Source organism: Limulus polyphemus, unplaced genomic scaffold (assembly GCF_000517525.1).
Source record: "Limulus polyphemus unplaced genomic scaffold, Limulus_polyphemus-2.1.2 Scaffold34, whole genome shotgun sequence".
Taxonomy (NCBI): Eukaryota; Metazoa; Arthropoda; class Merostomata; order Xiphosura; family Limulidae; genus Limulus; species Limulus polyphemus.
The window spans coordinates 1,236,640-1,262,507 of record NW_013665644.1 but is presented as its reverse complement, the minus strand read 5'-3'; the positions used below and the strand labels follow the sequence as shown (position 1 = coordinate 1,262,507).

Genomic DNA, 25,868 nt, shown 5'->3' with positions numbered 1-25,868 from the left:
AGTACTGTAATAAGAAGCAGTAAATAGAATAGTACATTCATGTTTATTCTGTATTCGGAAGTAGGCCCCCTCAAAATTGTAGGCCCATGCCAACTGTCCCCCCCCTCTGTTCTGGCCTAAAAGGAAGTATTAAAAAAGAAGAAAAAAAAACAAAGGAAAAAAAAAGGGAGCCAGGAAAGAAAATCACTTATTTTACTTAACAGCGACGTTTCCAGCAATTGCTCGTCAGGTTTGATATTTCTTATCAAATATTTTTTTACTGGATGTTTTTTGTTTTCATATTCATTTTGATGTTATTCTACAGTCTACAGCTTTGTGACCTGAAATTGACAGTGTTTTCAGGTTTACAAAATAATGTCGAAAATAAACCACGCGCTTAGAACAAATATTAATACAATGTCTAGGACACTAGTAGTGCTGCCACTAGTAGTGGGACTAATAATAACACATGAAAGTGTCTAAACTAGTTTCAGTGTCTTTATTCTAATATGTTGTTCCAAAATATTTTTATCTTTTTATGTTAATTTAGCTAACATACACGGTCTTGTGTGTTTTACATTGTAAAATAATAATAATTATAGATATACTAAATCGGCTGCTTACAAGCTTGGTAAAGACCTGCATATCAGTATTATGATAAAGTGGTTAGGTAAAGGTAAAAAGATACTGCGTTTTTCAATCTAATAATTATTAGTCGAGAGTGACGACATATGTAAATTTCAGGTCGGTTCAACCCTATATACTACAACACAGGATTTTATAGCGTGTATTCTTTAACTGTGTGGAAGTATAAAGGAGGAAGGGGAGATAATTGACGTAAGCAAGTAAGGCATGCATGTGGTTTGTACTTCCGGTTTTCTTAGGAACCGCTGCAGCATGTATTGTGCATAAGCGTGTGTGGATTTTAATTTCAGTTCCATTATAGCAGTTGTTCGTGTATTGTATCCAAATTATACATGAAAGTTTGAGTTACACGAACTAAACGTGAAGAATATTGTTTTTAAACTCAGTAGTTTATTTTTTCTTTTTTAAAAATAGTGTACATATCTCGGGAGTAAAAAAGATAGGTATGTATGCTTAGTATTACTTCCAAAAGTTTTTAACTGTATCTGTTCATTGATTTTCGGGCTTCATTTGATATAAACACAGAGAAGTCCAAAAGCTTTATGTTAGATTCTTAATATAAGTTTAATTCATGCAGATTGAAACGTGTCAAACTGACATTTTCTGAGGAACTTGTATGTGGATACAAGTCTTCATCACTTAAGAAGTAATTAAAACTAATCGTTAACTTGTTTCATCTCAAAGACCATATCAAGAGACACAGTTATAAACACTTCGTTTAAATCAAAATTACATGCACTGGTAAAAGTTAGGTGCTATAATTTATTCTTATTAGTTCCTTTGTTTATTATTTGTTGACTGTACTGGCATATGTTAGGTATCATATCCTCTTTCTTCAGTCCTTGTGTTTATTATTTGTAAACTGTACTGGTGTTTGTTAGTTGATGCACTTGGTTTCTTCAGTCCTTGAGTTTATTATTTGTGGACTGTACTGGTGTTTATTAGATGTTAGTCAGTGTGTGTGTTTTCCCACTAGTATAATGTTTTTTGTCATGTTTATAATGCGTAACTGATATTAAATTTTTAATGAAATTATCAACCTGTGTGTGTGTGTTTCATAGGATAAATTATTTACTCAATGACTTCTGAAAGTGGTCATATGTGAAGGGTCAAACATTCTCCCTACTTGCAATATTTTAGTAAACTTAACTATTTATTGTTGGAATTAGGTGATATATATATATATATATATATATATAATGCTCTGATGTTTTTATGAATGTACTGTCTGATCTCAAAATATGTTGATTGATGACTTAGAAATTCCAAGAAAAATTTTGAAGAACTTTGAGGTAATGATATTATTACATAGTAAAACTTATAAAATAACAGTCAAGTTCAAGTTACATTTTGAGTTAGATACACAAGCTGTGTTTAAGTTATAGAATGGTTTATACCAAGTATATACATTGACATACAAAGGTATAAATATAAAGATACAAGGGCTTACCAGAAAAACTTAGTATATTCATAATATGGATGTAAATTGGTATTTTTTTCAGATATGATTAAATTAATGAAGAAAACAGTTTTTGTGTTCTGGCTGATCAGTCTCTCAAACCATCAGAGTGATGTACTGTTGCTAGTGGTAGGACAAATACAAATAGGTTTTAGGTTGTATCTTTAGAAATATTGAATACAAGTCTACAGAGGTTATAATTTGACACTATGGACCATTGGTTAGGTCACATTTGGAGTACTGTGTTTAAGTCTTTGGCTCTTTATCTTAGAAAGGACATTGAATTGTTGGAAAGGATTTAGAGGATGGCTACTAGGATGATACCTGGGATGGGAGAGTTGTCTTGCAATGATAGGTTAAGATCTCTAAACTTGTTATCTCTTGAAAAAAAAACAGTTACAGAGAATTTGATTGAGGTGTTTAAGATTGTTAAGGTAAGTGATAGTGTTGATGCTTCATCTTTGTATATTTAATGGTGAGACCAGGGGACACAAGTATAAATTTTTAGCAGTGTAGGAGTCATCATCAGCTAAGACAGCTGTATTTTTCTAACAGTGGGGTTAGTCTTTGGAATAGGTTGCATTCAGATATGCATGGTACATTTAATTTAAGGAAGTTTAAGGAAAAGCTTGATAAATATTTGAAGGATAAGTGCTGTAACCTTATGTTATTTGCATTATAGACTAAACTTATAATTATGTGATAATATTGAATGGACATTTATAGGCTGTAATGTATCCTTAAAAGTTAACCTTTAGTGAAATAAATATCTTTTTGTCTAGCTCAGTGTAATTAGAATGATAATTACATTGTAATGTTGACTAGATACATATTTATGGAGTAGCCTGTTATTTTACAATTGTAACATAATTTAGTAGATCTACTAGTTTTAAGTATTTTACTACAGAAGTGATCAGATTCTAATCATTGTTAGCAATCAAGTGGAAATCCTGGTTTATAAAACCATGTTTTTTAATAAATTCTTTTAGTTTCATCAAAGTCTTTAAAACCTAGTTTAGATATACAGATTTTTTTTAAATGAAGGGATTTTCAGTTAAGGAGTCTTCTGTAGGAAAATACATCTTGTTGTTTTTTTGTTCTTTTAACAGAATTATTTCAAAAGTTTAGATAAATGTATAAATAACATGAATTGAAAGTATCATGTAACTTTATTACATGGGTAGGTAGCAAGGCTATTGGTCAATGAGTATTTAAAATGCAAATTGAGTGGTTTTGGCAAGGTAAGTTTTTTTTACATCTATACACTAGTGTGTGTAAGTTAAAGCAAGTATTCTAGGTTTCTTGTTGTCTGTCTGTCTGTCTCAGTATGTTTTGTTTTTCTTTTCAGTATTGTATGATGTGCTAAGCTCAGTATTTTATTTCTAGATGAAGTTGGCCATGTGTGAAATTTAGGACTGAATGCCAGTTTTACAAACTGTGGGCTTATTGACTGATATACAGCAACATTCTCAGTAGTAAATCATGGCCTTGTGGCTGGTACCTGCTTCATACTTAATGCTAATATGGCATGACTCTGTGTTGGCAAATAGCAAAGATTTCCTCCCTGAAGATCAGAACTCAACTGCAAAAGTCTTGTTTAGTCGTGCTCCTCTTTTGAATAAATACAGAGTATCCAGTGACTTTGACCCAAAAGGAATGGAACACCTTTACACAGTTACATCATTTTTCTGCAGTTAATTCAATCTCCTGGCCTACCACCAGGTAAAACTTTTGAAATAATTATATAAAATAGAAAGACTATAAGTATTATATAGCTAAACAGTTTATAGAAATTGAAGTTAAAGAAATAGAAACACCTAAGAATGTTGAAGAATTTCTTGCTTGCAAAGATGTAAACATGTTTCATTTCAGTATAACTGTGTGGACAAGTATTTTTTAGATTAATTTGGGTACTGTGTGTAGATTAGAAATACAAATGTATATTCTTACATGATGTTAGAAAAACAAGTTGGTAATTTAATGCAAAGATACAATACCCTATAACCCAAGTGATTTCAAAAGGTGTACTTTCTTATTCAGGAACAAATTGAAGAAGAAAGTTGTACCTTTCAAAAGTGCTCTGGTTATAGAGTATCATATCTTTATTTATATTCTTAAGTACACAAGCTTTTACCATAGCATTCATTATGATGATTACAAAAAAAAAGACTAAATATTTTAGTTAGTTTTATATTAAAAAATATGTTTATATATATATATATATATATATAATAAAGATTAATTTATAAATTTAAATTTAAACCCTTGCCTACAATAAAGATGTACATGGTACATTTGCTATTTCTATTCCCTTGTGCCATGTGCTTTGATAGAGGTTTTTCACACTGAATCCAATGGTATATAGTTTGTATTATTGTTCCTCAATAAAATATACAATAGATAAATTATATATAAAGTTTTGGTATTTTTGTAAAATGTCCCACTTTTTTTTTCTGCTTCATGGAAATACAAAATGCATGATCTCTAAATGGCTAATATTTGTATTCCTTTGTTTGCTATTGTAATGCAATATTTGGTGCTGCACAGAATCTTGGTTTTTAATTTTCATGTTAGAGCTTGCTGGGGAAATTGTATAATGCTTAGAAATTTGGTTACTATAACACAGTGTTTCTCAAAATTGTTTCTTGGAGGCAGAGCTAGAATTACTAAGGAAAGGAAAATGTGGCATTTATAGAAAAGTGAAAATAAAGCCACAAACACCTGAAGGGCTGAGAGTGATAAATAAAAATGGTTTGTGAGTGTGTTTTCGCTTGACCATAATATTGAGATTATTATTCTAACACATTTTATTGTAACTGTTTATTCTTTAAAACGGCTATAGAAAAGTGGATTTTGTTTGTAGCACATCACTATCTCACTTGTAACATACTAGTGAACACACAACACTTTGGGGAACACTGCTATCAGATATCTTTGAAAGTGTGAAATTTAGTTGCTTAAGATATTGCTTAAAAGCTTGGGTATTTGGTTTTCTACTAGCAATGTAAAACTTAAATTTTAAATTACTAGATCTTCTACTTTTAAAATTTGTAATAATTAAGCATGAGTGATATTACACTTTGGAAAGTGTTAGGATTGCTGGTAGTGTACTATAAAAAAAGTGCAAAAAGGAAATGTTTTATGATGTGTTAAACACAACTTTGTTTATAATGTTTTCAAATTCATTTTTAAATGTACAGGAAAACATGTCTAATAATAATAAATGTATGAATAATATATATATATATATATATATATAAATTTTGTTTGATTAATAGGATAAAAATACTAAAATATTCCAAGTTTGTCAATTTTAAAATAAAAGTTCTAACTGTAAATGTTTGATAACATTATTTCATTTTATATTATTGAGATACAATAAGTAATTTTTTCTAAAATAATTGTTGTTTTTGTGTTTCTGTGTGTGTCTTCTTTTCAAATATTTGATTAGTCTTGTGTATGTGTTGGAAGTGTGACATTTTCATTTTTTTTCATGATATATATATTTTTTTGCCTTGCATTTGAGTCCCAGACCTCTCACACACCAGGTGGTGGGAACACTACCAACAGGGTTAAACAGGAAATTTGAAGAGTTATTTGAATCTGAAAACATGATTCATTTGCATGAGAAATAAACAGGTTGAAAAAATTTTAAAGCCAGTGAAAACAATCTTTATTACAAACACAATAACAACAACAACAAAAAGAAAACAAATGTGCATATCTCCATGACAACTAGATGATTGCCTCTTCTGGATCACTGAATCTTCGGTTTTTCTTTTCTTGAATAAACTCTCTGCTGTAATGATATAATAAAGTACAGTTATCCATTCATTATGATGAAACCCATCAAAAACATAAAATGCTAATTTTGCTTAACTTGTTAATTTTCTAGAGATACTAACTGAAGAACTTGTGGATGATCCTCTTGGTGTACTGGATGAACATAGAGGTGTAGTAAGTACCTAACTTCAAATATTTCTATACTTTTCTCTATATTTATGTTAAAAGTTTGAGTTTTAAGCTGTGTATGTGTGGTTATTCTTCACATTCAACTAATGTCAGTTTATGGTGATGTAGTTAGAGTTCTTATTTATATAATTTCAGCTTAGGATATTTAATATAATAAATTAGTAAAGTGTTTAATTTTAAGAAACAAAAGGGTTAATCAAACTTCATAACAACAATTTATATATGTTAGTGCAGCATTGTGAGCTGCTTGTGTTGGTTGACTTGTTTAGTGGCTATGTATTTGGTCCACAGCAAATTATCAGCTATTTGATAGTGAAGTGCAGCCATAGGTAGATTTATAGTTGGAAAAATACATCACAGCCTTATTCGAGGAAGGATTTGCATATAATAAAACTGTAAAATGACTTAGAGTCAAATATCTTGCCATTTGGAAGAGGGAAGCACTTAATTTTTCCCACAGAAACAATTAGGCAGCAAAACATAACCAAAACCCAAGTCAATCCAGTGCAGTATCTTCATCCATAAAGTAAAGAGTATGGTTATGAAAGAAAACTCTCTTTCCCAAATGGCCATTGTGATGATGTTGAACATGTCTTTTGGTACTGTTATTAAAGTAATAAATAAAGATTTAAGTTATTGAAGGTTCACAAGCTTCTAATTGAAACTTGAAATCAATGCTTGTTGTTGTTAGAAAGATGGCTGAATAAACTGGTATCATAGCAATCCCACTCAATGCATACATGTCTAGTTCTCTAATTCAGCTCTAGTGTGTAATGGAAGATTCACAGAAAACTTTGTACGATGTGTTGTCCAAGGTTGTCCTTGCTTTCTTTATTCAAAAGCTTGTTACATTGGAAATTTTGGTTTTGGAAAGTGGTGTTTAATTATGGACATCATATTGACCATTATCAAAAGGCAACTTGAACATGGATTGCCATTCTTATAAAGTGCAGTTAATCCTGAGCATAGGTATTATATAATAGATCATATAAATAAATATTAGGGTATTTTAGAAAACTTCATTGTGATAATTAAAAAACTTATTGAATGCTAAGATTGTATTTTGGTTATGTTACATGTGGTCTTTATTAAAACATAATTCCCTTTTGACACATACAAAAATACAAAGACTTTGAGATATAGTTACAAACATATGTGCTGTGAGATTAATTTCTCTTTGATAGCTCTAGAATTAAAGAATTTTGTAAATAGATAATACCTATACCTTATGAGTGGTATGTTCATAGAGTGAAGTTCACATATGTTTATGTGATTGTGTGTGGTGAGTTGTAGTTTAACAGTAACATGATACTTTGTATGTGAGATGCAGTCTCTCAATAGTGTGATTAATTGTAATATAAAGATGAATCTGTTGACTTTTATATATAACAATTATGTGTTTGTCTCGAAGGAAAATAGGCTACTTAGTTTATTGTATTAGAAATGTATTTTGTTCTGCATATTATAGAGTTGATGTAATTCAAATTAGAGATATATACTTAGACTTTTGAACAAAATTTAGTAAAACATATCATTTTAAAACTACAAATAACTGATATTTATATATTTCAGGTTTTATCTCATTTCTTGGGAATGTTATTGGTGGGACTAATTGGCCTGCTTTTGGCTATCGTTATCCCTGTTGGTGGTTTCTTCTTTTGTTGTTGTCGGTGTGCTGGACGTTGTGGGGGAAGCAGAGTGGAAGTAATGGAGAAGAAGAGAGATTCCTGTCGTAGAATATCTTGTGGGATTGTTATGTTTAGTATTGTTGTTGTAATGATGTAAGTAATTATTCTTTCTAATCTAATACTTTTCATCCTATATCTTTTCTTGGATTTTTTCATATTAAGCTGCTTAAGATCTAATTTAAATTAACTAATTTACTTGTTAGAAATACAATGGTTAACTTTATCAGTGTGTGTGTTTATATATATAATATCTGTAATATGTGTGGCTGTACTTATTCAAATAATAAGAATCTTTGATATGTTGTTATGCTCTCTCTCTAACCAGTAGTAACATTAGTGTGTGGCTATATTTTCTAATCAATCAACAGTATTTTGGGATTAGTATTGTTCTGCAAATTCAAATTACACAAAACATACTCTTTAAACATATGAACTTGTTTTTAAGATACAAATTACAACCAGAATTTGTTTATAAAGTATATAAATAACATAAAATTTGCTAAGAAAAACTAATGTGAACTAATGTGCATGATTCATAGTGCAGAGTACTTTATATCAAAGACATAAATATTTGATTGAATTAATTATCAACAGATTTTTAGAAGCATATAATATTTCTCATTATTTTCTAAAGGTGTTTGTTCTGTACAAAAGTTTTAATGCAAAATTAATATTTTGTATGTCTCTTCAGTACCTTTGTTGAGTATTTTCTAATTAAACTTCTGAAGATGATCTTTTGATGGGAATGTAACATATTAAGGTGTTTGTGTGTGTATATAATGTTTTGCACACATTCAACTAGATGCTAAGTATTGTTACTTACTTTGTTTCAGGTTTGGTTTAGTGTGTGCCTTTGTTACCAATGAATACATTGAACAAGGAGTTCAAGCCTTACCAGATAATTTGAAATGGAGTATAGATGATGTCCAGTTATATTTTAATAATACAAAATCTGTAAGTTTTACTTGCTGAATCTTGATTTTCAGCTAATTATGAAAATTATTGTAAATAGGAAAGAAACATTTTAGTGCTTAGACATTTTATATCTTACTGTAATTGTTTTTCTACTTGTGACTTCACAATTCACTAAGTTCTGTAACTTACTGATTATCATGAGCTGTATATCGTTTAAAATGATATTGATTTTAATCATAAGGGTTTAAATGTTATACAGCTATATAAACTTAAATCTAAATATTTTGCAAGAGAAAACATTACTTTGCTATTATAGGAGTCGGTTTGATTTGAATTACTCGCATGTATAACATCAGTGCGTGTGTGTATATATATATATATATATATATATATTATATACACACACACAGAGCAAACATTTGTTATTGCAATAAGTGTACATGAAAGTATTGCATAACTTTTGATTATTTTACAACTATAACCTTTTAAGTAATGACATGTTGTGATTACCTACTTTTCATGAATGTTTATAAGTATATTCTCATTTTAAATATTTTGTATGTGTTTTTTAAAACAATTCCTAATAAAACTTGTATTTTGTAGATGTTTTATATATTGAAATAGTATTGATTCATAGTAATATGGTTTGCATTCTTTAATGTAATGCTGGATTTAAATGTGTATTTTCAGGAAGTCAATAATCTGCTAAAAAACAACTTTAAACAGTTACAAGAAAAATTAGAAGAAAGTTTAGATAGTAAGTATAACATTTTCTTTTTGTTTATAAGATGTGATCTTACTTAAAGAAAAATAATAATTACTAGTTGGGAGAAATAACTTTTACACAAAAAATCTATAAGCAATAAAACTCAAGAACTTTAAAACTGATACTGAGCTAGAGTAGAAAATGCTCAGCATAAAGAATGGTTTCCTGCATTTAGACAAGTTGGGTTTATCAGAAAATTTGGACTTAAGCTGAAATTATGTTGGTGTTTTTTATCTTTATTTAATTTTTTTTTTGCTCAGATTTTTTTGATAGCCTAGATTTTTTTTTCTCATTGGCATGCCTGTTCTTTGCATTTCTTTTCTTGTATTAGTTTTATCCACATACTGGTGAATGTTTTTCTTTGACCATTTCAAATCTAGAGGTGCACGTGGTAATGTTTACTTTTTCTCACTTGATTGGATGAAACTAATTTTTAAAGCAACAAATTAAAGATAATAATAATAAACCAATACAGCTATAGAACTGGAATGGATTAAGAATTGTTCATGCTTTATTTCTTTTTTGTTTCTAAAAATGATTTACTGTGAAGCCTAACAATGCTGCCCACTATACAAAGAGAAGAGGAATATTTTGAAACAAATTAAAAATTCTCTGTCTTTGTGACCTAGGAATATAATGAAATCAAAATAATAAAAAAACAACAACAACAAAATTTATCATTAGGTGCATGTGTGTTTCTAATTCTACAAAGGATTTTATAATATCATTGCCAGATTTGTGCATAAGATCACTGAAAAAAATAAGAAAAGAATCGCATGAACTGCTTTTAAATTTTTTAGGACTTGAAATATTTCAACAGTATTTTAATTATTTTTCCTTATTAATTTTTAGTGTAGAAACATACAAAAATGTTATAGCCTGTGTAATTGTAGGATTGGATATAATTACTATAGTTAATAGATTAAAGACATACATATGTACATTCATATGTATACACACACACACATACACAAAGATATATATATGTCTGAACCAATTTAAATTTTTTTTTTAATTTTTGAAGTGTAATTTCTTTTTTTGATTTTGTTTCTTGATTTTCTTAAACAGGAAGTGGAGATATTGTGAAGATCAGACTTGGTGAAGTGTCACAGGCAGTAGCAGTTGACAATTTAACAGAGATTGTGTCTCGTAAGATATAGTTAACATTAATAAGTGCATTGTTCTTTAGGTGTACATTTTTGTCAATTTTTACCTAGAGTTAGTTTGAGAAACTATTTATAATACATAATAAAACATCGTTATAGATGTTCTGTAGAACAATAACAAGTTCAAACAAGGCTTTTTTTTGTGTTTTGAAATATTGATGATGTGGTACAAACTTGGAATTTTCTGGCTTAAGGATTTGTTTCTTAGTTATTTTCAACACCCATTTGTTAAATACTATAATATTAGGATTATCAGTGTGTTTGCTACCTACTTTGATTTTGCATACTTGATCAATAAGAATGATTCCAAAGTAAGATTTCATTTCTGAAAATATTCTTTTTTCTATTTGATTTTATCTTAAAAAAGCAAGAAAGTACAGACTGTTAAGTGAAATTTGATCTTTAATCCAATATTTTTTGTGAGAAAATACCTCTGCTATCTTTGGATATGTAAATGTGCCCACTTATATGTTCTCACATCCTCTCACTGACAGTTTACTTTGCAGCAAATTTTATCTTTAAAGTTTCCCCCTTTGTAATTACTAATGTAAAATAACCATACTCTGTTGTGGGGTTCAAAGGTCCCCTGATTGCCACAGAGGCACCATTATATTGATGAAGCTTTTTCATTATCCACAATTACTTCTGTGTACCTGAAAACAAGATCTGTTAGGACACTTGCCCATGTTACCTGAGCATATATTTCATGCTTGGTACTGCTAACTTGTGAATGTGCATATCAACACAGTTTAAAACATATCATCCCAAAGACCCTAAGACGGGCCAGGAACACGTAAACGGATGCCAAATTTGGGTTCAGTGACCCTGAAAACCTGCTCCTAGGCTCCATCATATCCGGGTAACCCCCAGACACTCCAAGTCTTCCTTCCAAGTTTGGTCCTGCTAGTTCCAAAACTCTGGGAGGAGGAGTTCATGCACAAACAAATTGAAAAAAACATGCAGTATGAAGCAGTGTAGGATTATGTGTTTTGATGGTTTTAAATTTTCTACAACCACTTACTCGGGAGTAGAATACGAGTATAAATTGTTAAGTGCTTTTAAAAAGCTTTTCAACACAAATTCTTTTTCATTTTTATGTAAGTGAACAAGAAACTGTTAGAACATCTCATAATGTCTGAACTGCCCATTGTTATGATATTCTAACTAAATAAAATTTTCCATTCTTAGTGTTAAATCCTTTCAATTTCATATGGAAACATTTAGTGAAAATGAGTCTACTATATATATAAAACATTATCCTCAAAAGTATTTAAGCTGCTTTACTATTATGGTGTTTTTTTGTATTATCATGTAGTTCAATTAAATTAACATAGGTTGTAGTTTGCCATGGATCTACTTAAGAGTCATTTATTATTTAAAAACAAAGATTAATATAATGAAGTTTAAGTGATAAGAGTATATTTAATAAATATTGAAAGTTCAGAAAATATAATTGAGAATGGCGTGGATGAAAAAATAAGTCAAACCCAAAAATTAACTACTATTGCCAAGCATTTTGTTATTAGTTAGTTATGTCACTGATTAAAATCCAGTAGTTTATATTAAGTGTATCAGGTGTCAAATGCTGTTTTTATTTCAAAACAATTACATATTTGGTCCTTACAAACCTAATTAACACAAAAATTGTTCTTTAAGGTTCATAATATAGGTAAATTATATGTAGAATTATACACACACTTTTCTCTACATTAAAATACCCTTCTTTTATTTGCTAGCTTTCGGCTCTCTTACAGGAGCCTTCATCTGGCAAAAATGTACTGAGCAATCCAAATTCCTTTATTGTGGAACACTGCTTTAAAATAGGTATCTAGGCAACAAATGTAACAATAACTGACATATGGTATTAAAGTTATTAACCATGTAGAAATTGTAATGAATATAGAAGATAAATTGATTACTTCAATATAATAAACATAAGGAATGTGAAATTTTAGGTATTATATAGAAGAAAAAAAAAATCATGCTTCAAGGAATACATCAAAACCACGACAAATAATATATTTTATGTCCATGCAATAGTGAGTAGTTGTTGACTGTTGTTTTGATTCATAACCACTGGTGTTCCACTATCTTGTGTTTGGATGGCAATAGTTTCTTTGATTTTTCTCTGTTTGATGTTTTCTTCTCTATTATTTTTGCAAGATGTATAAATTCTTCATCTAGGTAAAATGAGGAGCATATGCTTTTGGTGTTTTAATAATCCAAGTTTTGACAGTTATTGTATGATGTGAACTAAAATTAAGTTATTTACTTGTTTTGAGTCTCATTCTGATAAATGGCAGTGGTAAACTTTGCCAAAGTATCAGAAGGAGACATAGATAATTTTAGGGCTTCACGAACTTGGAAGAACAGTTCATTAGCAGTTGTGAGATCGAATGTATTAGCGATGTCTTTTAATGGAAGCAGTGATGTTAGTATAGGGTACTTATTTCAGGATATTTGTTGCCTAGATACCTATTTTAAAACAGTGTTCCACAATAAATGCATTTGTATTGCCTAGTGTATTGTTGTCCGATGAATTATCTGGTAAAAAAGGCTAAAAGCTTCCAAATAAAAGAAAAGTAATTTAATGTAGAGAAAAGTCTGTATATAATTCTACATAACATAAAGATGTTGTTCCTAATTGTTAGTTTTGCCACATCATGACATCACTAGACTTCTACTTTGCAGAAGAAGTCAGAATATATAGTGACAAGTTTACTAGTTGATAAAAATGACAATTAGTATAAATGTAGATACATATTTAAATAACTATGTTTCATGGTTTGCTATTTGATTTTAAGTTTCTGATACTTTGAACACTGCTAGGGCTCGGGCAGTTACGAAATGATATCAATGAAGCAATGGAAAACACAAAGAAACTACAACAAGATGGGAACCAACTTCAGCTTGGCTTGGCAGGAGTAAGAAAAGACCTGATGGGTTTGTTGAATGAATGTAACTCTGAGCTTGAGGCTTGCCAGGAAATTCTCAAACTATATGATCTCTCCCATCTTGTTGTTGAGCCAAATTTTTCAGAAGTAAGTGATTGTTATTGTTGATTATAAAATAATGTGGTCACAATTGTAATGATTTGTTAATCTGAAAGAATCATGCCTATACTGATGGGAAGACCATTTTAAGCTTTAGTACAGAAACAGTTATCATGAATAGCTATTATTTTGATTTTTATAAATCAGATTAGATGTTTCTCTGATTTTTATTTATCTACAGTTTCTTTAATACTGAACCAGGTTTTGTAAAATTGTAAATGATGTAACAAAGTGTACTTATTTATTTATTTAATGTTTAATATTTTGTAAATTGCCAATTAATTTGGCAGAGTATTAAGGTTAGGATTTGTTTTAAAGCTCAAATACAGAATATAGAAATTTCCAGAATCAAAGTTATTATTATTAAAAAAACTTTTTTGTACTTTTAAGTTTCAAGAAATTATTGCTAATACTCTTTAACATTTTTATGTGAAAAACTTGTTAAAGAAATTACCTATTTGGTCTGTAAATTATGATTTTATAGCAGTCTTTTTAAAATTTTTCCATAAATTGTTTGAATGTTTTAATATTTAATTATATTTTTTCGTAGTTTCTAGTTTAGTACACCTGGAGTCTGAGAAGTGTTATTATGCAGTTTTCATAAATACAGGTTTTCTTGCATGTTTTGATTGTTTTGTCATGGCCTAGTAGTTAAAGAGTTCTACTTGCAACTGCAGGTTGTGGGATCAAAACCCAGTGCCAAACATACTCACCCTTTCAGCTGTGGGAGCATTATAATGTGATAGTAAATCCCACTATTCATTGGTAAAAGGTTAGTCTAAGAGATGGTGGTGGGTGCTGCCAGCTGGTTGCCTTCCATTTGATCAGTTCAAAGTTAGAGGCAGATATCCTTTGCAGCTTTGCTATAAACAAACAAACCAAACCGTATTGTGATAATAAAAATATGTGGACAGAGGAAGTTGTTGTTGGTATTCTATAATCTTTAGAGTGAAAGCAAAGCTGAATGTTTAACAATATGCCAGTCACACTGTATCTGCTATTCTCAGTACCAGTGAGGCCATTCACCAAATACTAGGGCTCATCAGGCAGGCTAGGGTACAACAGATACAGTAGTAATTAAGATGCCATTTATGTTATAAAATTGCATGAAAAACAGCTGTTATGATGTGAACTAGATTAAGTTAGGAAGTATTTGGTTTTGGAAAATTGATATTTTGCTTGGATTACATGGGAATGTAGTTTAAATATTAGTTTTTAAAAACTAGATATGAATCTTTAATATATTGGTAAATAACAGGGTTTAGAAAAGTGGGTTAGATTCATAAAGAGGACAAAGTATTTGGTATAATTGCCCCTAATAATTGAAATGAATTTATTAACTAGTCAGAAATTTACAATAAGTGTCAAAAATTAAAAGTTTTTAACCCGTCCTAATGTTGTTGAGAGCACAATGTACATTCTGATTAATAATTTTGTTTTTAGCTTCCAAACCTGACAGACATTATGCAAAAGTTATCAGATCTACTTAATGAAGATATTGAAAGTGAAGTGAGAAAGGTAATTGTTTTGTGGTTAAATTATTGCACACAAAATAATTTTAATCAGAAAATTGATTAAAAGTTTATTTTAAAAGTAAACTGTAAAGCCGAAAATGAGAGTATGTTATGGGTGAAAGAGATTGTTCTAATTCTACAAAAGAAGCTAAAATTAAATAATCAACAAAATCCTACTGAGCTTTTACTTTAATTTAGTAATTGAATTTTATGATGTCTTATCTGAAATACTCAGCATCTCAGATCTTTATCTTTTAAAATTTGACTTTTACAGGGTAAAGACACATTTGACAGGTTAAGTTATACTATCCAAGATGCTGTTAGTAATGCTATTCCAGGTAAGAAGCCAGCTGTTGAGTAATCTGTTATATTCAAATCATCTTTAGAATAGTTTTAAAATAATAAAATACTTGTTGCTACTGTTTACAAGAAAATCAAGCTCATTCATGCATTGTATAATTAAAAGAAACATATCAATTTTGAAATTTATGGTGATTTTAAAAAAGCTACATTATCTGTAAAGTGTGAACTCATTATATAATATTTCACCAACCTTTTATTCAAAAACGTTTTGATTTTGTAATAAATAATAAAGATTGGCTGTTTTTTTAATATTTGTATGTAGCTTTACTGTTAATATAAATAATATGTATGTGATATTTCATCTTTACAGGGAACTGATATTTTTATGTTTTCATGTTGAAATGTTTCAGTTGCTTAAATGGCAATATTAACTCAAATTATTTTATAATTTTTATGAAAGGTGCTTTTTTTATATTAGAGTGAGATATTTAATTAGTTTCTTAAACATGAATACAAAACTTACTGTTGTATGTTGTGAATTGTATAGAAATCAAACAGAAAATAAGGAACTTTGGCATAGAACTTGGTGCTGCTGCTGATAATACTAGTCAGATGTTGCATGTTCCTGAACTGAGACAAGCTAAGGAGGTTGTGTCTGGTTTTCAGCCATACATTGAAAAATATTCTGTGTACAGGTACATTTGATGATTTCAGTATCTAGCTTTCCACATTGTATTGAAAATTACTGTAAGTAGAGATGAGATGTATATTGACATTTCAATCACTTCAGTATTTATCTTTGCACACTGTATTGAAAATTACTCCATCTAGGGAGTGTGCAGGCATGCTTGTTCACTGAATTACTAGCTTTCCACATTGTATTGAAAATTACTGTAAGTAGAGATGAGATGTATATTGACATTTCAATCACTTCAGTATTTATCTTTCCACACTGTATTGAAAATTACTCCATCTAGGGGGTGTGCAGGCATGCTTGTTCACTGAATTACTAGCTTTCACACCACACTGGAAATATACTCTATGTTTCTGTTAGGTAATGTTTGAGCTTTTCAACATCAAAATTATACACTTCTTGTAAGTTCCTTTCCTATTGACCTTCATACTTGTTAAACTAGTTTTTGGAAAAACATTTCTTCAGTGATTTTGCTATAATATAATACAATTCGAATTAATCAAATTTGTATGATTGATAATAGTATTTCAACATCAGCTTTTATAGTTTACCTCCACTCTTATAGACTCTTGACCTTCCCAGTTGAGCAGCTTAACAGCTTAGATTTGTGTTAATAATAATTTTTTGTGAAGTAGAAAATTCGGAAGAAATATATTAAGGATCTCGTAGCATATTTTGACATGACTTTATATGTGTGACCTAAAGATGTTAAGGATTTTTTGTAAACTTGACTATCTAATTGCCTTTTCTGACTTTAAGATATGACTAACATTTCATCAAAGCCTACCACAATAAAGTACAAAAAAAGAAATTAAAATTTTGTGTTTCTAATGATTATTCCAGAATAATGGGCATGAGTAAAATCAAGTAGTGGCATGAAATTATCCATACAGAAGATATTATACTTCCCTGACTGTTAATGTGTGTAGTTTTTACTATGTTAGGGTAGTGTAAAGCAATAGTTAATTAGACACATCTCCACGTACAGAATTTTGAATTACAACACCAACATTTCAACATACCAGAGATAAAATGTACAGGACTTTTTGCTTCGTGTATATTGGATACATAATTCAAAACTTAAGTGCTGAAACTTGCTCACTGTGAATAAAACACTCACTCAGCTTAATCTGTTTACTGGAGACTTTAAAAAATAACCTCATATAATATTATTATTATAATATTAAGCAATTGAAATTTATATATATTTTTTGTTGTATTGTACGTAAAGAGTAACAATGTAATTTAAATTGCAAACTTAAAAGTGTAAAAATTGGGCATGTAAAGACATAATTTAATACAACTACAAATGAAATAGCTCATTAGTTATTACAAATCTTTTAAAATTGTTTAATATAATTTTGATGGTGTACTTCTTGTCCTAAGACGATATGGCAGTATGGCTCTTTGCTGTGGAATGTTGGCCATTGTTTTATGCTTCACTTTTGGACTTGTTTGTGGATCATGTGGTTCAAGACCAGGAAATATCTATGGTGACAGCAGTTGCAACAAAGGAGTAGGAGCCAGACTTCTGATAATGTAAGTACTGTGAACATATATACATTTATGGACACCAAATTTCATGGTTTAAGGAAAAACTTTATACTAAGTCAGTTCATAAATTTGTGACTCATGCTTCCCCAAATTAATTACTTTGATGTGAATTAACATTATGTCAATAAATATCTATATATCTTGTCAGCTTTTGCTCAGGTTGGTGTTTCATTTTTATTGACATTGAATAATTTAAAAAATTAATTTTTGCATGTATATGTAATATTAATTTAAATAGAGTGGAATTTGAATTGACATTTACAAAAGTTTATTTTATATAATTGACTTAAATGTTGGAAAGAAGGTTTAATCATTCTGCAAATTAAAGCTTCATGGTTTTCTCACTATTTTCATTCTTGTAAAGTTCCTGCAAACTGTTATAATTCAGTTTTTGTCTTTGACAGTACATCATTTAACTGAGAAAATATTGTTGATGAAGATACAATAGTTTAAAAAGATGTTACTACTGAGGTGTTTTTCTAATATGTTTTTTACCAATTTTCTTTGAAGTACTTTGATGGTTATTAAGTTATACTATATTCACAGATTTTTCTTTTTATATACACTGATATAAAATATGTATAATATTTCTACATAGTTTGATAAGACTGACTATTTAAATTGTAAACATCTTATATGTTCTAATAGGGGAGTCATTGTGGTATTTTTGCTGTCCTTTTTTCTACTGTTAACCACCACAGCACTGTTTTTAGTGGGAGGAACAACCCAACGTACAATATGTGATGTTATCAAAAATACTTCTGACCCACAAGTGAAAGAGGTGAGTGTCACTCTAGCTGTGAGGCCTTAAAACATAAAAAAATTAATTTGTTATATTTTCTGGTGTCAAAACAGCACAAGATGTCATAACTTTATGAAATGAAAATTTTTTTATTTAACTTGCATTGTTTTTTCTTTCAAGTAACAGGATACCTAGATTTATCTTTTATGTACTATATTATTATAAGTTGAGTTTATGCATAGGTGCACCAAGGAACATGTTAGTATATCTCCAACATGAAAATGTGAATGACATGGTAATACACTAATGGACATTTAAATTAAAAGTACATTGAAATAGAACAACTAAAAGGTACACTTAGTTCTCTAAAACAGTTTTACAGTTTTTCTTTACATTTACCTTGGAGTCTAGAGGAAAGAAAATGCAATTTCCAGGGGTCAGTAATTTAAATATGAATTCGAAAGAAAATAGCTGACTATAAACCAACAGTTGTTTGTGGTAAATCCACAATGAACATTACATGAATGGGTTAGAGATCAAAGAGTGCCCTTTTACAAAACACTATTCAATATGGTAATATGAATTTGGTGTTGGAGTTATCAGGTACAATACAATACTGAAAACTAGATATGCAGGTAGGGTGTTGTAGAGGTTTCAAAAATGCAATTAGTAAGCTGTACAATGGACAAAAGCTTGTTGAAATATTGAACATTTATTACTTATAATAATTTTTTTTTCATTATCCATTATAGCTGTCTCCAAACTTTATTTTCTAAAAGTGGGTTCGTCATCATCAAAGAAGTATTTTTATTTTTCATATGAATATCACTTTGCACTCTGACTTGTCAGAGCCCGAGTCAGATTGACTTAGTTATTTCACAGAAGTATCTTCAGTGTAAAACTTTATTAACTCTCTCTACATGTGCTAGGTCGAAATGACCGATCACATGACCACTTTATACTTTTGATATTACTAACCTTCAATATAGTATGAGTATCTTCACATAATTTGGCAGACTCTCAGTAAACATCTTTAACATACAAAAAATCAGATTTTTTTAGTGAGGTATTTTTAATAAACTGAAAAAAAGATATGTCCATGAATAATTCGAGTCTTTTTTTTATAGTCCAAGTGCAAAGTTATTTTCATGTTAAGATTAAAAATACTTTTCTTCATCTCAAAAATCTCAAATTTTATTTGCGTAATATCTAAAACCTCCTAAATCAATTTCAAATGTTTGTTTTTAGTAAATCTTTATATTTTATCTGTTATTTTCTCTATCTTAATTCCATACAAGGTTGGTCAATTTGACTGACCTTGTAACCACCAAAAAGATTAAAATCAATCTAAATTACCCCTTTTTTCTTTCTATAGTGACTTCAAGTTGTAGCATGGAACTATATTTGTTTATCCTAAGTAGATATAAACTCCTAAAATATACATCTATTTATACTTAAATAGATACTTATACTTTGAATCCATATCTAACTACTGGGACTCACATTATGCTATCGAATTTGATTACTCACGAGCTAATCTAACCTTAACCTCAACTGACTCAGAAGCTCAAATAGAGACAGAAAGAATGTGTAAATGGACGGTTCGAGCAAAAAGTGTCATGTGATACAAAGAAGTGAAGAATGAGAATTTATTTAAATATTTCCTTTTGAAATTAAGAAATAAAACTTATGTAATATTAAAATTGGATTTATTAACTATGATTTGATGGCAAGTTTATTGACATACATTGATTATAAAGCTGTGTAAATCTTGAATGAAACACTGTAAAAGTCATTTTAACTCTATTGCCATGATTATCCTTTACTGTGCATGACACAAAGATTTAGTGTCTTACATTCAAAATTGTATTAAACTACTTTCAGTTTATGTTATATCGATTAGTATAGCATAAAATTTTGGCTAATAATCCACATTTTGATAGTATACAAGTTTTAAGTTCTTAATTCTATAAGGCAATATTTAAAAAAAACCTGAATTTCCCCTAGTGTGACACACATGACACATTTTCTCTAGGTATATTCTATTCTCTATTTTATCCACCACCCCTTCAAAAAGTATTAAATCAAATGTAAATTACTCCCTATAAAATCATCATTGTTCACACAAACCATAATTTTTAAAGCTTTCAATTTTGTTTGGTTACAGAGCTATCAAATAGAAAATCGGCCCCCTCCTGCCACACCCACCTGTCACATCCTCTATTTCAGGATTTGTTAATAGTTCTTTCTTATATTTAATTATATATAATCTATAACCAATAGAAAGTCAAGGTCCTCATCTGTCAAATGACATATTGTATAACGTTGTGTCCTGAACAGAATGTTGTCAAGTTCATTCAGAGTACAAGATTTGTTCCTGTGGGAATGTTAGCAACTAGCTTGGATGAATTTGTAATGGTTCTTGTCGCATAGTTAGAAAGCCAGAAAAATTTTGAGAGCTAGTAAAAATTGTCTACTTTTTGCACATTATTAGTCTATGATCTTTGGTGCATTATTTAATTAAATAAAAATTATTTCGTGCATTACTACTATTAGTATAAAAAAAGTAGAGTTAACTCTCTTTGTAACTGTACAGCAAGAAAAAAGAAGATTGGTTAAGTATTTTATTTCTTGTTTTTCATGTTTATACTTTATTTATTATTATTAAAAGTAATTAAAATGTAAAAATATGGATATTTATAGGTTAGTTAAGATTAAATAATAATAGTAATATAGTAAAATGTTTCAAGAGGCATGCACATGAGTATCTCATGGGTAATATAATTCAATAGTGTAATGTGAGCTGGACGTTCCCAGAGTGATTTACAACTTATAATGGCATGAATAGTAGTTAGACAGGCAATAAAACAATAAAATATAATTATAAATAGATGTATACTCTTATGGACTTAAAGCTACATAGGATAGATGAATGTGATTTCATGTTACAATTTCATTCCCAAAAGAAAAAAAGGGTAATTTAGATTTATTTAATTTTTTTTTTTTTGGTGGTTGTGAGGTTGGTTAAATTGACCGATTCCATATAGAAATATGGTAGAGAAAATAACAGATAAAATATAGTCTTACTGAAAAAAACAGTATGAAATGTATTTAGGAGTTTTTTGGAATTACACAAATGAAATTTGAGGTTTTTTAGATAAAGAAAATTATTTTTAATTTTAACATGAAAAATAGTTTGCACATGGACTATTCAAAACAAATAATCAACATATTCATAAACAAATCTTTATTTTAGTTTATTAAAAATACTTCACTAAAATATGATTTTTTTTTTGTATGCGAAAGACTGCCAAATTTTGTGAGATATACACACTATATTGAAAGTTAGAAGTATTAAATCTATAAAGACTTTAGATAAGTACAAAGAGGTCATGTGGTCGGTCAGATTGGGCGAGTCTGTGTTGAGAAAGTTAATCACCCCACCAACTTGTACATATGATTATGATAAGGCTGTGATAATTGGATATCAATTTTACTTGGAGACTTCTATGGAGTACATCTGTCTTAATAATTTTATGGATAATGTTTCAAGGTGCTAGCATGATTCTTCATTAGTTCAGATTGGTTAAGTTGGGTATGCCCATATTTGATCATTATTCCATGTAAACAGCTTAACAGATTAGTCTTGATGAAGAACTGCACCAGCAGCTTGAAACATTGTTCAGAAAAACTTCTAAGGTAGGTGTAATCCAGATTTTTTTTTAAACATATATCAATCATTGTAATGGTTAGTAGACTATATGGTCACCTAAGGCTAATAATTAATTAATTAGTTACTAGTTAGTGAGTAGGGATTAGTTTCTAACTAGTATCTAATAATAATAAAAAAATAATAATTATATTTCATGATTGTATAGTTTACTAACCCTGATAACAATGAATCACTGAATTACGTTATGTTGTCATAGTCAAACATACTGTTGGTGTGAAAGTGCTTTGTAGTCACTATGAGAAAAGCCTATACAAAGCTTGTTTACACCAACAATATGTTTGATACTTTTCACTATGATATAGGTCCAATTTATCTCTCCTTGGTTAACTTGTGTTCAGGGTTACTGATGAGGAGTGGAATTTTCTGAAACTAGTATTAGGTCGTCAAGATATTAATGTCATGTTTTGGAACAAAAAACATACATCACATATAATAATTAAATGAACTGCCTATGTTATGTTAGTGTAGCTTATATAATGTGTAAAGTATAAGAAACTTAGAATTAGAAACAGGTTCATCAGATGGTTTATCTTTGTTCTACCAATTAGTAAAGAGAAAAACGAAGAGAAAATCCAGTTGGATTTTAAGTGATTCCAAACAGAAATGGAATGAAGCTAGTTATTGAAGATCTATTTATTGCACATATTTGAAAAAAAAAAGTTTAAAAATTTCATAGAAACTATTTTTCTAAAGATTATTTATTTTATTGTATATATTTTGATTATATTTATTAGGCCATTTTGTTGGTTCAGAAACATCGTTTAATCAAGATGATTGGAGAAGACTTTCAAATAACTGAAATCCTCAGGTAATATGATAATCTTAAACATGCAAATTTGGTTAACTGTGTTATAAATATTGCATATTGAGGACTTTGACATCTTTGTAAAATAAGATAAATAAGTTTGAATTGCTGTAATTTCTCTAAATTTTTGCAAAATATATAATAATTGATGAATTAGCTTTTTTTTCTCATAATTAATAAATAGTCCTAATTTCAAATTGCAGTATTACTACCTTTTAGGTTTTAGCCTGTAAAGAGTGTTAGTCATTAGGACTAAAATGATGTAATATGGTGTCCTTATCTTTAGTTTCTTAGAACTGGTCAGTATAATTTAATGAGAAATTGAGTAAAGATCATTACTTTTTAACATATATCAATTTTTGATGCATTTGTCATGTGGTTTTAGTTGATTTCAGCTAAAAGTTTAGTTGTTTTATTCATCTTGTGTTATGGCTAAAGTGCATCAATGACAAAGTATAATTCTAACTTTTGTATTTTTCTTCTTTCTTCAGTTTATTTGTTTTTATCTTTCAGGCAGTGTCACAACAATAAGAGCCTCTATCAAACATTAGAACTTGAAAAACGATCACAACTTCACATTGGCCCAAATGTAGTAGTTAGTGTGTTCAACCTATCAAAGCTCACTAATTATCAAGAGGTTTGTATATTTGTTTAGATTTTTAAAACTACATTAAAATGATCTTGAAAAAAAAAATTACAAATATTCATAATACTCTAACATTGAAGTATTTGATGCACTGATATTACCTTGGAACACTGATGTTATAGCTTAAAAATTGCGTATGTCGATTATTTCTAGCGTTACAAGGTGGATGAAAAGTTATCAGAGTTCCTAAACCAGCTGAATGTCAACCCAAATGTTACACTACTTACAATGGAAGGAAAGGAGCTTCTAAAGCAATTAAGAGACACACCTGTTTCAAGCATAAATTTCACTGTCTACTTTGTAATGGTAAGAAGCAATATTTTTTCTTAAAGTAAACAATATAGTTTATAATGGCTTTATAATGTTTGAAGCATATATAACCTTTATTATCATTTTTGTAGTGAGTGAGGAACAATCCTTGTCTTTAAAATTTATTATTATCTATTTTGTAATGATTTAGGAACATTATTTTGTCTTGTGTGTAATTTTCACTGTCTACTCTGTGATGAGAAGGAGCAGCTTTCTGTCTACTTTCTACATTGAAAGGCATTATTCTAAGCCTAATCATGGATTATGTAGTTGCAAAAGCAATAGAATCAGTTTAGTGGAAAAAAAAATAACAATAACATAATGGATTTTACATTTTTAAGACAATTTATACATCTAGCTTTATTAATATTAGAATAATTTTCCTTTATGAAGAATTTAATAACAAGGTAGCAAGTTTAAAGGTATAGCTTGGTGTAGTGAGCCATGTTTTAATAACACACGTGTATCACAAATCCTTAAATTAACAAAGTGTAAAGTAAAAGGTTGAACTTGTAAGTAAGGTGTGCAGTTGAGATACTATTACATAGTTTTTGCTGGAAAACCTATAGTTTAGGACCAATAAAGAAAGACTTGTAAAAGAATTATTTGTATTATTGTGATGTAATTTCACACTACCTAATGATCAATAGATCTTGCTTTACTAGCATACTGTGTTTTTATAAAATAATAATCAAGTATTGTAATTGACTGACATAAATAGTGTTTTGACTGAGTATGTGTGCATGTTACATTCCCATTCAACCTGATGAGCTCTGGTATTGAGCAAAGACCTCGTTGGCAGTGACATGTGGCACACAATATCTGAATTAAGATGCTGTTGTGTGTTACTGGAAAACCTGTGAACATTGAAGAAAGATTTATAAAAGGGTGTTAAGAACAAATAACTCAAAAGTAATGTAAAGTTAAAAAGGCTTGAAAATGTTTTTAAAACAAATTTTAGAAAAATTTAAATATAATAATTAATGCCAACATGTATATATATATGTGTGTGTGTGTGTGTGTGTGTGTGTGTATGCATACATTTATATATAACCTAGAACCTTCTAATACTATATTTAACGGCTGTTGGCTGGCATCATTTTTGCAGTGTGAAAAACTGATCTTCAGTCAAACTAAAGAAGCAAATGAGATAAAATCTAATGGCAATACAAAATGCAGTTTTTTTATCAGTTTCTTCTTTTAAGTTTTGTTTGAAGTCTGAATTAATTAGTTTAAGGATTTGGGAGGTATAATGTTTGACTTAGAAAGATATGGATAAATTGGCTATTATTTGGTACTAACTTGTTCACCTTTTTTTAAGCCAGACCTAAGCTATAAGCTGCTTGAGAAAGAAATCAAATTGTAAAAGTTTTTCTGATACCATGTTTGGGGAAAGAAGAGGCTTTAACTCCTTGCAGTTCCCCAGCAGTGTACTAGAAAGAGAAACTACAGAAAACAAAATTTCATATATGGTACTTCCCTCTTCTCACAAGATTATCTTTTCCCATTTTGTTCTGCCCTCTATATGCAAACTTTTTTTATAACTCATGCTACAAGCCTTCCCCCCCTCCTATTGGAATAAAAAATTCCAACATGTTTCTCATGCAAATCATCACGTGTCATCTCTCCACCAATGTGCCACTGCTGAAAAATCACTTCTCGCTTGGCAGTGCTTGAGTTCAGATGTCTTTCTTTTTTGCTCATTACGTCTTGAAGTGGTTTAACTTAATTTAATTAACTTTATTTCAAGAATTTTTTCCACTTTATTTAGTTTGATTTACCCATGTTTTGCCTCATAATTTTTCGCTTGTTTGTTTGGTATCAAGCATGAATTCTTAAGTTAACATTACCACTTGGGTACATCTCATTCGTCTGATGCCGTACTTCAGGTCACACGTGTGGGTGACCCTTTGGGAGATTTATCG

General features: G+C 29.4%; 1 protein-coding gene across 6 annotated transcripts in view; it reads left to right on the top strand.

The window, feature by feature from the left end:
* Positions 1–25,868, top strand: part of LOC106460655 (prominin-like protein) — a 110,015-nt gene that overhangs the window by 46,656 nt on the left and 37,491 nt on the right. For 5 of the 6 annotated variants that reach the window (XM_022387584.1, XM_022387595.1, XM_022387579.1 and 2 more), the window contains exons 2-16: positions 3,470–3,805; positions 5,979–6,040; positions 7,628–7,836; positions 8,577–8,697; positions 9,349–9,415; positions 10,493–10,573; positions 13,420–13,631; positions 15,087–15,161; positions 15,432–15,495; positions 16,008–16,155; positions 17,541–17,693; positions 18,357–18,489; positions 22,918–22,991; positions 23,502–23,625; positions 23,788–23,940. In XM_022387584.1, coding sequence (XP_022243292.1) covers positions 7,649–7,836; positions 8,577–8,697; positions 9,349–9,415; positions 10,493–10,573; positions 13,420–13,631; positions 15,087–15,161; positions 15,432–15,495; positions 16,008–16,155; positions 17,541–17,693; positions 18,357–18,489; positions 22,918–22,991; positions 23,502–23,625; positions 23,788–23,940 — 1,593 coding nt within the window. In that variant the 5' untranslated portion in view covers positions 3,470–3,805; positions 5,979–6,040; positions 7,628–7,648. Of the gene's footprint in view, positions 1–871; positions 1,068–3,469; positions 3,806–5,978; positions 6,041–7,627; positions 7,837–8,576; positions 8,698–9,348; positions 9,416–10,492; positions 10,574–13,419; positions 13,632–15,086; positions 15,162–15,431; positions 15,496–16,007; positions 16,156–17,540; positions 17,694–18,356; positions 18,490–22,917; positions 22,992–23,501; positions 23,626–23,787; positions 23,941–25,868 lie in introns of those variants that run through there. The other variant, XM_013920382.2, reaches the window with a different exon arrangement.